Below are 16,762 nucleotides of genomic sequence, written 5' to 3'. Positions count from 1 at the left end.
CTTAAGCGCATTACAACCAAAGCTACAAACCGCCTTAACCTCCTCCGCCGCCTCATAGGTACCACTTGGGGTCTCCAAGCAACAACCGTCTTAAACACATATAAAGTCTTCATGCGTCCCGTCTTGACGTATGGGTATACAGCTTGGGTAGATGCACCAATTTCCTTTTACAAACGCTTACTCATTTTAGAACGCCATGCCCTACGTCTTGCTTACCGTATAAGGCTTCCCAGTCCTACACGTGACCTATATGCTCGGACTCCCTTCGCCAACCTTCTATATCACCTTGAAGACTTGCGACTTCGCTATATAACGAAGCGATTCCAGACACACCATCCCATGCTATTCGACACTATGCATCGTGATGCTACTTTCCGCAAGACCTCTGCTCTCTTACGCCATACACCGTTATCTATCTTATTCACTCTTTACCATTACACTCTCCCGCCCAACAGTCCATTTCTACCCCTCATCGAAGATTACATCACAGACTTGCCCTCACCATACATTCTTCCATCATATGTCGCACAGTGATCCCCCCGTACTAACAGGGCTCCCCATGTCTCCATTATATCCAGAGCAGCCCCTGGATAAGAAGATAACCTGCATTCGTCCGACTAACATTTCCCACGTGTTGTGTCGTCAATAGCACCTCACTCTCATCTCATCACATGATCGTCATTTTCTATAGTATCGCTTATGCACATATTACTTTGTATTGTATATCTTAATATGTATTGTATATCTATGTCTCGTAATAGTTGTACTCCAATCCTGGCTCATTTTCCATTCCTAATGATTATGGCCAAAAGGCCATAATGACCATTGTTGATTTGGATTTATTGAAATAAAGATAAATAAATAAAGAAAACCCACTATTAACCACCTCCATGCTCAGCAACATCCCCAACTTCCTTCACTCCCTCATCCCGAATAAAGGGCGTAACCCTTTGGGCGGGGGATAGCCTCGGCTAGCAAAAAAAAAAAATGGATGAAACAACTGACTTACAATGGTAGTATAGTGGAAATTTTTGTAACAATATAAATTATTTAACAGTGAACATCCAAGAGTACTGAATACAGATTATCAGATTAGTATGTCAGATGAATTGTATAACAGATCATTATAATTCTACTCAATGCTTAACCAAACGGAAATAAGCTAAATATTTAAACATTCAAATCTGCCTGTCACTTTCAGAGACCTCCTAATTTCATGTCACATGCAAAATAGACAGTTAAACTTCTCTGTAGTCATACATTACCTTATTGCATATTTCGCTTGGTCTTGGCCGGACAATGGTCTTTCTTGCGGCATTTGTAATTTCGTATAGACCATTCCATTGCGATTCTGGATACAGGACCCAGAATGCAGAATGCAGAATGATTTCTTACTTGCAAACTTGGTCATTTTATATGGACTATTGTCCTTGTTTACTTTAATTATTTTTCCTTATAACTTCGCCAAAAGCCAATATAAAAATTTACAGAATCTCAGGAAAGTCCTAATTACATTTTCTGACAAAATATTGTTGTTATCTAATGATGTAAAAATAAGTATTTTTGAATTTTAATTTACCCTGAGGTTTGCTCTCATCTTTTTCATGATTTTATCCGAATTGTTAATTACTACTGACAAGCAATGTTATTTGACTACAGGTGATTCTTGACTATTTTGCTTCTGCTTCCAACGATTTCTTGATTACAAGTACTGTCCTTGTGAGTTTTAAAAATAATGTGATGCATGTATCCAAAAGTTAAAATATTACAAAAAAACTTAGTTCCATCTTCACCTACCAAATTGCCATTATAATTTTTTTTAATGAAAAAATGATTTTTTAAATTCTTAGTTTATGGTTTCATTACATTACCCCACCAACTGGAAGAAAAATTCCTGAACAGTACCTTTAGTGTATGTCATTAGTTTTTAAATTCTTAGTTCGAATAAACATTGAATAAATTGACAAACACTAAACACTGTGAAAAACACTGGGGGGTGAACATAATGTCCACTTGAATGATTGTGGTCTCACTTCGAACACTGGGAGGTGATAAACGGGGTCTTCTAATTGTCCTCATCGTGGCCATCGATAAACGAAGAATGTCCCTAGTTACTCCACAGAAATCGAAGTGAAGACTGAATGAAATGGTAGATGATGTGAACTGCAACTGGGCCTCTGTAAATGCAGACGCTGAGAGTTGCGACTGACAGTAGGCAACCGATAGTGGTTCCTATAGATGGTCCTCTTCTTGATATGTACTCGGGACCGTCGTGAAGGATGATGAACAGCTACGCATTTGGTGTGGCATTTGGGCGTCACCTTTTGCTGGGAGCTGCGAATTAACGATGTCCTGGCCAAACCAAGGACCCTTGATGACGGATGAAAAACAGCTTGGCGTCTCGCTGTCCGTCGTGTGGACCGGAGGCGAGCTAAAGCTGCGGTGATTGGTTTTCCGAGTTCTGGAATCGAACCCTGGACCTTTATGATGATGGGACAGCTGTGGCACTGGAACATTTCAACAACAACTGGAGCCACGGGCTGTCAGATTTTGGAGCAACCTGTGCTGCTGAATGATGAAAGTGACGATGTATCCGTGGTGAAACAGGAACTGGAGGAGATGCTGGCTGTTGTGGTGGTGATTCTGGAACAGCTGACGTAGAAGCTCGGCATAACTGCAAGGACTAGTTGAGCATTAGGTGTTCTGGCTCTGGAGAAAGATGGCTGGATCTGCATGTGAGAGGCGCTGGAGAAACAAAAGCGGGCAGGCCAATGCTGGTACAGGAACGTCTGGAAGATGACCCTTGTAGAGGCTGGAAGTAGCATCTGGAACTGGACCATCTCGAAGAAGGATGTGCCCATGCTGGTGGACTGCATTGTGCTGGAGAAGGAACTGGCCTCCTGCAGTGACATCTCTTTGCAGTTGCATAATGACAAAAGAAATTGCATTAGTTTTTTTTTATTTTTATTTTTTTTAACTTTTCGTGTTTTTGTCGTATTGCAATGTAAGGTAAAGTCAAACAATATCGAAAATTTATGGTAGAGATATGTTTAAAGTATTATTATTGAGAAATATTTTGTTTTTGACAAATATTATATAATAAGAACAAGGAAGTTTTCGCAGCAACTGTGTTTATTTACTTGTGGTTAATGACCCAGAAACGAAAGAATGACACTCCAACCGTTATTAGATGGAATGTTATGATTAGAATTTTAGCGGAAGAAAGTGTGTTTTTTCTGAAAAGTGAAAAGTGTCCTGTGATGTTATGTCCTCGTGAGAGTGCGATTGCCTGTGCGTAAATGTTATTGTTAGTGATTTAACTTGTGCTGATGTAGTGATTTCTTGTGTTGTTTTGTGCCTATAATGATAAGATTGTGATGTTTCAGGTAAGTCCTATAATAATGAAATTAACGTAGATACTGGCTATATCATCTGAGCATAGGAATTGAATATTAGCCTTCCCCCCACAAAGAAGACCAATATAGGGCGGTAAAATATTCCTGCACACCCCAATTCCAGGAATATTTTTACCTCGGTCTATTGTAAAAGCATGATTTACTGACAAAAGAGGAAATTAAAATACAAACCCTCGTGACGCGACTCCCCAAAACGTCACGTTTAGTGAGTATGTTTCAACTCAATTTTGTCAGTACTGTTTATGGTTTGAAACTGAACAAATTATTCGAGCAAGATATACTTGTTATGAAAAATGAATAGGATTCACCTGAGAATGATTAGTGAGTGTTTTTTTTTACGAAAAACAAATGTTGAGAGTACCAAGGTTAATTATGTTAGTACAATATGAACGAAAACGAGAAACACAGGCGATAGTTTGAGAGAAATAAGCAAGTCTATAATTATATTAGTATTGTACGATCGAAAACGAGAGACGCAGGCGGTAGTTTGAGATAAATAATTAAGTCTACTGTGAGCGATTGTGTATAAGAAAACATGTATACTAGCAAACACTATGCTAAACTGATAACAAAATTATTACAAAAAATTGAAAATAATTGTTTCTATGACACAGAGAAAAACAACATATCTATTTGGCATGTCACATGATAGCATATGTTTGCCTAAGGAGCCATGTACCATAAGTCAAAAAATTAAAAATATTAAAGAAATAAAAATCAAAATATTAAAGAAATTGTATCATATCGTAAATCAAAAAAATTAAAATATTAAAGAAATAAAAACTAAATAAATTGTATCAAGTCAAAGACTAAAGGAACAGTGAATTCTTAAATAAATTAAAGAGTGCAATTACACGAATGGTTGCAATCTTTTATTGTCATAAAAAGACAATATTTCATTGATGAAACAACTGACTTACAATGGTAGTATAGTGGAAATTTTTGTAACAATATAAATTATTTAACAGTGAACATCCAAGAGTACTGAATACAGATTATCAGATTAGTATGTCAGATGAATTGTATAACAGATCATTATAATTCTACTCAATGCTTAACCAAACGGAAATAAGCTAAATATTTAAACATTCAAATCTGCCTGTCACTTTCAGAGACCTCCTAATTTCATGTCACATGCAAATTAGACAGTTAAAATTCTCTGTAGTCATACATTACCTTATTGCATATTTCGCTTGGTCTTGGCCGGACAATGGTCTTTCTTGCGGCATTTGTAATTTCGTATAGACCATTCCATTGCGATTCTGGATACAGGACCCAGAATGCAGAATGCAGAATGATTTCTTACTTGCAAACTTGGTCATTTTATATGGACTATTGTCCTTGTTTACTTTAATTATTTTTCCTTATAACTTCGCCAAAAGCCAATATAAAAATTTACAGAATCTTAGGAAAGTCCTAATTACATTTTCTGACAAAATATTGTTGTTATCTAATGATGTAAAAATAAGTATTTTTGAATTTTAATTTACCCTGAGGTTTGCTTTCATCTTTTTCATGATTTTATCCGAATTGTTAATTACTACTGACAAGCAATGTTATTTGACTACAGGTGATTCTTGACTATTTTGCTTCTGCTTCCAACGATTTCTTGATTACAAGTACTGTCCTTGTGAGTTTTAAAAATAATGTGATGCATGTATCCAAAAGTTAAAATATTACAAAAAACTTAGTTCCATCTTCACCTACCAAATTGCCATTATAATTTTTTTTATGAAAAAATGATTTTTTAAATTCTTAGTTTATGGTTTCATTACAATATGTAAGAGTTGATGACGAGATTTTGGTGAGTGAGAGTAGGTCACAGTGGATGAGAGTGGTTGATGGAGGGTCAGAGTGGGTGGTTTGTCAGAGTGGGTCACGGTGGGTGGTGGGTCAGAGTGGGTAACGGTGGGTGGTGGGTCAGAGTGGGTCATGGTGGGTCATGGGTCACGATGGGTGGTGGGTCAGTGGATCGTGAGTCAAGTTTTCATTGACCCACGCCAACTCTGAACCAGACTAAAAACAAATCGTTTACCGCGTAGCGATCGCGGTTCAGTGGTCAAGGTGCTTTACAATTATTACACGTTACAATTATTTTTTTTTACTTTAGGATTTTTGATGGCGATTGATCAGCGATAACATACGTTTTATTATATTAAGATATTTGAATACTCGGATGTTTCAATACTTAAACTATCAAATCTTCAGGAATAATAATAATAATAATAATAATAATAATAATAATAATAATAATAATAATAATAATAATAATAATAATAATAAACTAATAATAATTATTATTATCTCGTAGAAGATTAAAAGTTAGGGGCTAATTATCACTCAGGTCATAAAATTACAAGCAGAAACGCGAGATTTGGAAAGAATATTTCGGTTTGGTTTAATGTTGCTCACGAGAACAGGAATTTCTCATCTTGTTTCTAAAACAAACAAAATAACATGAGAATTATCATCTTACATTCGAGACGGGTCAAGGCTAACTTAAAATTTTCGTCTCTCTTTGGAGATGAGAATCGAGACGAGACGAAAAGTATCGTAAACGTTTCCCGTCTTGTCTCGATTCTCGAAATAGTGTATGTCCATTCTTTAAGTAACAATTGCTCTGTAGACTGAATCTCATAGGCTATTTCGTTACATTATATTTCAGAGCTCATTGAATTATGCTCTATGTAGGTATTTTTGTAGCAAAGCTTTTATATTTACATCTACATATCCTAAAAATTAGTTTATTATATGCCTTACTGTTGCGTGATATTCAGTTATATTTATTACAGTTATTTTCCTTAAAACATACAGTAGAATACTTTCTAAATGAAACTTCATTGGAACACTCTAGTTTAAAATGTTGCTACTTGCAGAGGTGTGTCTTGAAGGTACGGAACCCTTTCCCCGAAATCTCTACTTCTAAGTAAGTTTTGCCAAATTTCAGGGCAAGTTTAAAATTTTATTATTATTATCTTATCAACACCGTGTATAATCTTTAAAAGATATGCGGTTTGTATCTGAATAGTAAAAGCTAATTGACTGTCGATCTCGGTCGTCGAGAAGTCTTCGGGAGGTAAGGACATCGGTCACGTTCTTGGTTTGAGTTCCGAAGGGGCAAGTATTCGGGCTCGAGCCAAAAATTGTTAAAAGTTATAGGCTTCAGCCAAACATGTTCAAAACAGCTGGGACCGGGTTTAGGCTTCTCAACGGCTCGAGCGGCTCGGCTTACAGCTCATTCACTATCGAACCGAACCGAGAAGTGAGCCGAGCCCTATTCGTATTTGTATTTTATGTTTCCACTTCAACAATTTCTACTCTTTTTTCTCCGTTTACCTGCTGTTTCTGGATTTCGGTTTCTGGATTTATTTACACCATGCACCATTCTTATTCCCAGCTTGTGACCCGCTTCAATGTCTTATTCAGTTTAGGCTTTTCTCCTTACCTTGACTACTCATGTGATTGATTTAATTCCCACTTTCCGCGCAGGACCCATGAAAAATTATTATTATTATTAATATTATTATTATCATTATTATTATTATACTATTGAACTTGCACGGCGAAATTACTGTATAATACGATATCATTTCTGTAATTTTACTCCATTGTATGTTAATAATAATAATAGTTATTATTATTATTGTTAACAGCAGATAAATGGAGAAACAACAGGTAAACGAAGAAAAAAGAGTAGAAATTGTTGAAGTGGAAACATAAAATACAAATACGAATAGGGATGAGCACGAGTCGAGCCAAAATTCGACTCGACTCGAGTTCAATTCGAGTCGAGTCAAAGGTAATTATCTTGAATTGAGTTCCGAGCCAAGTCGCTGTTTTCGAGGTCGAGTTGAGTTGAGTTTGATAAGGGCTCGCTCGCTCGTTCAGCTCGTTTTGAAATAATGGCCTGATTAGACTGGAAAGAGAAAGCCATGAGAAATGTAAACAGTAATATGGAAATTTTTAGTGTTGCTCACGACAGGGGTGCGTCTCGTCTCGTAATTTTAGTGCATCTCGTGGGACCATTTTAGTGTATCTCGTCTCGTCTAGATAACGAGAAGACAAGACTTTTTTTTTATTATTACGAGACAGCCTCAAATGTCGTAATCACCAATATAAGTATATACTGTAGTTCTTAAAATCAAAGCTGAGGCCTGCACGATCGCATTCTTGAGCCCTAGCAGAAGACCAACTCGGGTAGTGATATCAACCGGCTCGGCTCGTATCAACTGAGCGAACAGCTCGTGTCGGCTCGGTTGGGATGAGCCGATGACCCGAGCCGGCTCAGTTGGAACGAGCCATCGACTCAGCTCAATTGAGCCGACGGCTCGAGCTTTCTTGGTTGGGACGGATAACCTACTCGGCTCATGTGAATCGGTTCGAGCCAGCTAAGTTGAAACTAGCCCATCGGCACGTTTCGACTCAGCTCAAATAAGCCGATGGCTCAAATCGGCTCGGTTGGGTGAACTGTTGGCTCGGCTCACTTCTCGGTTCGGTTCGATGGTGAGTGAGCTGTAAGCCGAGCCGCTCGAGCCGTTGAGAAGCCTAAACCCGGTCCCAGCTGTTTTGAACATGTTTGGCTGAAGCCTATAACTTTTAACAACTTTTGGCTCGAGCCCGAAAATTTGCCCCTTCGGAACTCAAACCAAGAACGTGGCCGATGTCCTTCCATCCTGAAGACTTCTCGACGACCGAGATCGACAGTCAATTAGCTTTCACTATTCAGATACAAACCGCATATCTTTTGAAGATTATACACGGTGTTGATATAATAATAATAATAATAATAATAATAATAATAATAATAATAATAATAATAATAATAATAATAATAATAAATGTTTTAAACTTGCCCTGAAATTTGGCAAAACTTACTTAGAAGTAGAGATTTCAGGGAAAGGGTTCCGTAGCTTCAAGGCACACCCCTGCAAGTAACAACATTTTAAACTAGAACGTTCCATTGAAGTTTCATGTAGAAATTATTTTACTATATGTTTTAAGGAAAATAACTGTAATAAATATAACTGAATATCACGCAACAGTAAGGCATATAATAAACTAATTTTTAGGATATGTAGAGGTAAATATAAAAGCTTTGTACAAAATACCTACACAGAGCATAATTCAATGAGCTCTGAAATATAATGTAACGAAATAGCCTATGAGATTCAGTCTACAGAGCAATTGTTACTTAAAGAATGGACATACACTATTTCGAGAATCGAGACAAGACGGGAAATGTTTACGATACTTTTCGTCTCGTCTCGATTCTCATCTCCAAAGAGAGACGAACATTTTGAATTAGCTTTGACCCGTCTCGAATGTAAAATGATAATTCTCATGATATTTTCTTTGTTTAAGAAACGAGATGGGAAATTCCTCTTCTCGTGAGCAACATTAAACCAAACCGAAACATTATTTCCAAATCTCACGTTTCTGCTTGTAATGGTATGACCTGAGCGATAATTAGCCCCTAACTTTTAGTCTTCTACGAGATAATAATAATTATTATTAGTTTATTATTATTATTATTCCTGAAGATTTGATAGTTCAAGTATTGAAACATCCGAGTATTCAAATATCTGAATATAATAAAACGTATGTTATCGCGGATCAATCGCCATCAAAAATTCTAAATTAAAAAAAAATAATTGTAACGTGCATTCGCACAAGCACCTTGACCACTGAACCGCGATCGCTACGCGGTAAACGATTTGTTTTTAGTCTGGGTACGTTAGGTTTCTTTGTCTCCGCTTGGAAACTTGTATGTTATATTTCTTCGATTCAAAATATCTTTCGTATTTCTTTTATGAAGTTGGCAAAGTTTACATTGATAACTTCAGTTGCTCTTAAAACGCTGGTTCACAAGTTTGTTTTTTCTCCACACGAATCTACAAATATGACAGATTGATTTCTCATACTCCCCATTTCTTTCAAAGTAGTCGCCATTACCTGGTCAAAGACTTATTTCCGCCACGATTCATATTAACCAAAATAAATTCATTTTTTGGAAGCGGTACTTTCACTTTCCGGATTTCGGAAAATTATGGAATTCAGTTAAACTCCGGAATTCAGAAAAATTTCGGAACTCGGAAAGAATGCGGAATTTAGAAAATTCCGGAATTGAGAAAAACTCCGGATTTCGAAAAAAATCCGGATTGTTCCGAATTCCGGAATGTTAACGAAATCAGAATTTTCTAAATTCCGGATTTTTTCGAATTCCGGAATTATTCCAATATCGGAATTTTCCGAATTCCGGAATTTGTCCGGTTTTACTTTCGGGAGTCCGAAAAGTAATAATTCCGGAATTGGCTATCCCTAGTTTATACACAACCTTTGAGAACCTAAGCTAGTAGCTGTCTACAAACAAACAAGTAATGCAAAGCATTTTGTATCCTGCAATACGTTATGTATTAAAATTCGACAGCAGTTTCAGTATCTAACCAGAAATTGCATGTATCTAGCTACTGGAAGCTGAGGTATGAAGAATTGTATTGTGTCTTATCTTTCTGTGTCTTATACAACCCTGCAAACCACTGAATATCTAAACTGCTTTCGTTAAATCCAAGTTGTAGTACTCACAGTTACATCCATTTGTGTCTATATGATCGTGTTACTAAAGCTTACTATATGATAGCGTTAGTAAGTCTTCCTCTGCTCTCCCGTAAAGTTGTGATACGATCTACTACAGAATAAAGAACCAATTATCAATTTAATCAAGTTGTTGTATTATACACATCTGCTTCCGCCTCTGTCAACTCTGGTCGATCTCGTTGACGCGACATATTTGCTTTTTTATACCCCTTTCTTCGTTTACTGAACTAAACAGTAACTATTCTGAAATATACTACTGCACATGCCTCGTAGATAAATATTTATGATGCCAATAGTTTCCGTTTTGTCCAAGGAATGTTCTTTTTCTTATTCCCAGAATGGCCCTTTTATTATATTATATGAAGAGCATGTAGGTCTAAATACCTCATGTATTACATAGAATGTAGGTGTAACTCTTCCAGCAAAGAAGAAACATGTGATCATAGTATACAACCCACAGAAGTGATAGCTGGCAATACGGTGGTCTTAATCCCTAACGACACAGGGAGTGAGCGGTGCCCTCCCCGCTGGTTTAGTGGCTAGCACGCGCGTCTTTGGTGTATAGTGTCCCGGGTTCGATTCCCGGCGGGAGAGCATCTATGATTTTTACCTCTTCTCGATGTTTCTGTGTTCGTGTCCCTTTCGTTATAAGTTATTAGAAACAGCAAGTTAAACGAGTGAAGCAAGTAAAATTAGCAATAAGTAAGTTACTGAAACACGTTCGGTGAGTCAGTTAAAAAAAAGTGGACTAAGCACTGGGTTTTCGCGCCGTCCATGCGAGTTCGAATATATCTCGGCTTGATTTTTTATCCATTTGAGAGAAAGTATTGTTTCTTTTCGCTACTGGTAGTCACTCTTTTCGTAGTTTTCGCTGTCGTTCACAGTTAAAGTAACATACTATTCTTATTCTTTCTACGAATGATGGATCTTCTCTTTGGCTTCATGTCAAACATGCACACGTAATGAAAAGACGCTGTCGATAACAATAATAATATGAAATTTTACTAGCTAACTCGCGTGTGTATTTCGACAATATAATTTTATATTATTATGTGGAAATAAGTAAGGCTGGCTGGCACCCCCCCTAATTTTTTCGATGCGCCTTATGGGTCCACGGTATCCAACGTTGGTCCCATCTCACTATCACCTCCCGTTCTCTCGATATAAATTATTGACATTTTGAATAAAGAGGCCTCTGCCGTGGCCCCATGGCAATGACTCTTCGTTCATTTTGCATTGAAATCGCTTATTTTTCTGAGTACTATGAGTGCATACTGTCCAACGTTGCTCCCATCACTCTACAATTTCCCGTTCTCTCATTATAAATTGCTAATATTTTGTTTGTAAGGGAGATATGGCGTTACAATAATTACGTTTGAAGAAGAATTAAGGAAGATATTGCCTTGCCACAAACAACACCTATTATTATTATTATTATTACTATTATTATTATTATTTTACTTACCACTAATGTTGCCTACCTTTATTTGTAATGCAATGTGTTACTAAAAAGCAAATCAAATAACACTCCTCGCCATTCAGGCTCCCGAACTCAAAATACATGATTTACAGTTCCCTGTGTTAGGGGAAAGCACATTTATTATATTATTCTTTCAAATAACACGTTTCGCAAGTTACTTTACTTTCAACGTGTAATTCCATATCATCACTAATAATCATCTTGTTCCGATAGGAAAATAACCGCCTTCTGCAAAAAAAAAAAAAAAAAAGCCTGACCGTTGCGAAAGGGCGTGAACCTTCTTTAGGCGATTAATCGGGTCCAATATTTCAATTAGTCCCTGCACACAAATATTACAGTAAAAGAGGAAAAGTTATTCAAACTTTCTGAATACCTATTTATGCGCGAAATTTGGTTCCCTTGGAAGTTTTTAAGAGTTTGAAAGGCCGCCATTTTGAACATTTTCATCTGATTATTCTGGTTAACGAACTCATCAAGATATTTCAACAATTAATGTTTGTGCCAAGTTTCGTCTCAATCCGCTGAGAATTAGAGTGGTTATGGCATTCACAAATAGCGTTATATATATACAGATAGATAGATAAATAGACACACAGAGGGAGAGAGAAAAAGTGTTTTGCTCCCTTCTCGCACCGTCAGAGCTAAACCGGGCCCCTTTGCAAAACGTATTGACCAGCCTAACCTAAACACAAACCTCTTACTTGCTAACGTAGAAACGTGGTCGGGAGGTGTAAGGCATGTAAAAATTGTATTTTTAGTAACCATGAGTATGGTCCACTTCCATGTTTTTCTTTTTACTTTTTGCAGCTACATCGGAACGTTCAATTTTTATTCTTCACTAATTGCAAATGGCGTTTACATTCAAAATTTGAGGAATTTTGGTGGCATTTGTTCGGATATTCTTCTCTTTTGAAATGAAGACAAGAATAAAAGCAATACGCAAAGACAAAAAGTATTTTCGGTACTAAACATTACCAATAATAATTGCTACGAAAGACTAAATACGACCTCTTTTGCCGTCTCTCATGAGCTGTATGTATTATTAACAAAAATTTTTTAAAACGTCCTTGACGGGGATTCGATCTGGCGTCGTATGCATCTGTGAGCCAGCACCTTAACCACTACACCAAGATCATGGGGTGGTAAACGTTTAGTTGTCGGCGTATTTGTTCTATTTGAGTTTTATGTTCCCTTTTCGACAATTTTTACTCTTTTTTCTAAGTTTAACAGCTTTTTCTGGCTTTCTTTTTCGGTGTCGTCCTTTATTTACACTATGCACTATTCGTATTCACAGCTTGTGCCCCTCTGCAATGTCTTTATTCTGATTAAACTTTTCTTTTTGCCTCTCATTAAACATTTGATTGATTTAATTCTCATACTCTCCACGGATGGAGCGCAGGAATGCCAGACTCGAAAAATAGGTGTACATTTACTTTCCTGACAGATAATACATAATTACAAAAGGAAAGAAAATGCAAGACTGGACTAGGATTTGAACCTGTAACTTCAACTTACCGTGTCGATGCATTAACCACTAGGCCAGGGACGGCCCCAGGAACGCTTGATGGGGTGGGCGGAAAGAGGCGGACCTAGTTGCTGGGTGGGCGGACAACGAAAATAGAACTGGACAATGTAGACATTTTTTGACAATAATTAAATTTCAATTTTTATACTCTTTAGTTAACTAAGGCTCAGACCGAAATAGGGAGAAACAAGGATGTGGAAAATAGCTGTGTTGGCCTTATAGAAGGTGCCATTCCAGCATTCACCTGGTAAGACTGAAGAAATGCAGGACTTAGGATGGGCTGCGGGAGTTCGTGGCAATATGCTCGACCTACCTAGGGATGCATTCGAGTTGAGTCGAGTCGAGATTTAAGCCTGTCTCGACTCGTCTCGAGAAAATGTTGTCTCGACTCGAAAATATGTTTCTGTCTCGACTCGACAGTCTCTGTCTCGACTCGACTCGAATTCGAGTCGAGACGTCTCGAAATTCGAGTCGAGACAAAATGTACGAGTTAAAATATACGCACACATCAGCCAGACCATCATGACTACCTACCTAATTGTCAGTATGGCGACTTTTGGCATGGATAAAAAGGGCGACACGTCTTGGCATACACGCAATGATCCTTGATAGGTCGCTGGAGAGAGCTGGCACCACATGTGCTTACTCAGGTCACCTAATTCCCGTAAATTCCGGGAAGGGGGGCGATGTGTTCTGACGTCACGTTCAATCACATCCCACAAGGGACATCACTCAAATGTCCGGCTCTAATTTCAATGAAACTTTTTTTGCATATAGAAGGCATGTATGCATCATTACTTGTGATGACAAATTTTTGCCATGGTGCATGTTTTCTATTTTTTTAATAACTTTTAAGAGTTGTGATGTGGTTCTTAGAGATTACTACAGAAGTCCCTTACTACCCTTTGTAAACGGAGCGTTAATGAAGAAAAGTGAAGAAAAACCATGTGGATACATATAAGTCCTGGGGGGAAGTCGTATGGTAGATATGACCTTGATGGCAGCCATCTTGAAATCCGCCATTTTGAATTAAGGTCAAGTTTTCAAAATGGGAATAGGGTAATATGATACATAATTTCGGGCTAGAATTTAATTAGAAAAATAATGGTGAGGTTAGTTTTAAGATACACGTATTTGGGGGAAAGTTACAGGCATATTAATTGTTTTTACTTACTGTGTGCGTAAGTCCCTTCTTACTTTCGTCTCAAAACCTGTAAATCGATCGCAACGGCAAAGCCCGGTTTTGCACTAGTGTTTAGAAATCTTTAAACCCACTTGAGGCAATATTTGTGGATTATTGTATTGTATTTTGCCTTTAATTAAATTTGAACCCACTTCATGATTTTGTGTAAAGTATCACTAAAAGAGAATTTCTGTTTTTATGGAGAACGTAAGCATAGCAATTATAAAAGGTGAGTAAGGTGCGTATGTATTTATAAGAAAGTTTATTTTACGAGTCTTTTGTGGTTCCGCCAACCTATTCTTTAGTTTTTTTTTTCAAAATACTCATATCTCATAAATAAAAGAGCTATTATAAAATATCTTACAACTATTCTTTAATACTTATAAAATTTTATTTATTGTAAAAGCACTGGCGAGATATTTCTTATCGCCCACTAAAATTATGGTGGACCTCCTTCGTGGTTAACGGTTAGCATACTTGCCTTTGGCGTGGGAAACCTGGGCTTGATTCCCGGTGGGAGTTCATGTGGTTCGGATTCCACGTTAATCAGTAGGTCCACGTCTCACATAGCCTCGCTGCTGAACGGGACGTTAAACTCAGAATCAATTCAACTCAAAATTATGGTTTTGACTTCATTATGATGTCATTAGTTTAAACGCCCAACTGCCCAGTAATTATAAACATTGACTACATTATAAAATTGTAATTTGTGACGACTAAAATATCAGAAATTAAAGATTATTCTTTGGGTTTTGGAACATTTTGAAAAACGTGAAAAACTGGTACTGCACCGATACAACACACCTTTTGGATTTGTCATTGTGTAAAGTGATACAAACTAAAGAAGAATTACAACTTTATGAAATTGTATTAGGACTTATTATTTAGAAATAAACACCAAATAAGTGTAATAGTTCATATCCGTATCAAATACCAAGTTTATGATTAATCAACTACACAAAGTAGGATCCAAAAACGCTCATTGCAATTTGTTCCATCCTTCAGTCGAACCAGGAACTGAAACATAAAGAGTGACATTTTCTTTTTAAAGATACTTTGTCCAGCTAAGTATTGTGAAGGTTTATGTCAGTAGAAGGAATTGCATTCCATTATACAAGCGCAATTTCACAACTTTATGTACACATTACTAAATATCGAACACCCTTGTCCATATGATTACCGTACGCGTCTTTGGTGCGGGAGACCTAGGTTCGATTTCCGATGGGAACTCCTGTGGTTCTGAACCAACCTTAATTTGTAAGTTCACGTCTCATATAGCCTTGATGCTGAAAGGGACACTAAACTCTAATCTAATACTAAATACAAATATTTAAAGAAAAATGATGACGCACCAAGATGACGTGAATTTGGCTATCAAATCCATTTTGTGTTTTCAGTTATTTTCTAGTAGTATTTTTTCTAGGCACCCTTTCAAAAGACAGTGATGCAAATTTCGTAACTGCGAATTCCTGTTAGAAGCCATGAAATTATCCGATTAGATGCAAAATTTCCCGTCCACTAAAATAGATACCGTAAATTTACAATATCTAACAATAAATAATTTTGAAAGATATCGCTTTCGAGGAAAAAAAATGAAGTGAAATCTTTGAGTTTTACGTCCCCCGGTTAGGCTAAAGGAGAGGGGTGATGATGAGAAATTAGTGAAATCGTGGAATGAAGAAAATGGGAGGAACGGAAGAACCCCGAGGAAACCCACGCACACGGTGTTTGTCCACCACAAAGTTCACTTGGTGCGAGCTGGGATCGAACCAGGGTCCCCAAGCACCAGAGGTGAACGATCTACCACTGAGCCACCGCGGCCCCGCTTTAGAGGGGCCATGACGTATAGTTGAACTCATTCTCGTAGTATGAAAGGCATTATTTATAATTATGCATGATAGGATCACAAACAAAATTTAAAAATATTATGTGCACTTTCTTTTAGCAAACATTATATTGTCTTTTATGGTGTGGAAGGAAATGTTATGTTCGAAAAAAAAGTCCTTAACACGATTCTTGTTGCTACACACTGCATGTTCCTAGCCACAGAAAAGATGCAGGGATAGGTAGGCTATTTTTCAATTGCTTTACATTAGCTTGATGTTTCAAGTCTTTTGTGTGTTTCTGAAGTTCACTTTTACCACAAAAGAGCTCAATATTAACATGTCTTACATAGCTTTGGTTCGATTCTCAACACGGACTGCAACTACCCGTTAAATTGTGCATCCGAAAGTCACTCTTTGTTAAACCTCGCTTATCACCGCTCATCTTAATAATATATATAACTTCACCGCGAAGCAAATGTTGCATTTCTCTCTTTCATCCTAACACAAAACAAAACTAACCACAGCTGTGACACGAAGGAGCTATTTCGAAAAGAAACAAGCTGTGCTTCATAGAGATGTGTACCAAATTATAGAAGTATAAAATATTGTTTTCTTTCCTGTTTATTGATATCAGTTGGTGTTCTTAATGAGTTTACTCTCCATAATGGTACCACGCGGAAAACTTGGCATAGGCCTACTTTTATCTTTGCATCCCTCTGTTGGCTGTTTTGTATCATA

General features: G+C 37.2%; 1 protein-coding gene across 1 annotated transcript; it reads right to left on the bottom strand.

Annotated features, from left to right (window-relative positions):
* Positions 1 to 996: 996 nt before the first annotated feature.
* LOC145690562 (uncharacterized) lies at positions 997 to 5,156 on the bottom strand. Its single transcript, XM_081765573.1, has 2 exons — positions 4,593 to 5,156; positions 997 to 2,914 (listed from the first exon to the last, which is right to left on the bottom strand). The coding sequence occupies exons 1-2, from the start codon at positions 4,736 to 4,738 to the stop codon at positions 2,695 to 2,697; spliced, it is 366 nt and encodes a 121-aa protein (XP_081621699.1). The 5' UTR covers positions 4,739 to 5,156; the 3' UTR covers positions 997 to 2,694.
* Positions 5,157 to 16,762: the final 11,606 nt, after the last annotated feature.

The sequence above is a fragment of the Thermobia domestica genome, chromosome 7 (genome assembly GCF_964235325.1).
Source record: "Thermobia domestica chromosome 7, izTheDome1.hap1.1, whole genome shotgun sequence".
Lineage (NCBI taxonomy): Eukaryota > Metazoa > Arthropoda > Insecta > Zygentoma > Lepismatidae > Thermobia > Thermobia domestica.
The sequence above is the reverse complement of the archived record's forward strand: the minus strand, read 5'-3'. Positions and strand labels throughout refer to the sequence as shown.

Excerpts from the sequence above, each read along its gene's own strand:
- LOC145690562 (XM_081765573.1), bottom strand. The coding sequence starts at position 4,738 with ATGACCAAGTTTGCAAGTAAGAAATCATTCTGCATTCTGCATTCTGGG. Across the intron at positions 2,915-4,592 it reads CAAGCGAAATATGCAATAAG|AGATGTCACTGCAGGAGGCC; the intron begins GTAATGTATGAC and ends GCAACTGCAAAG.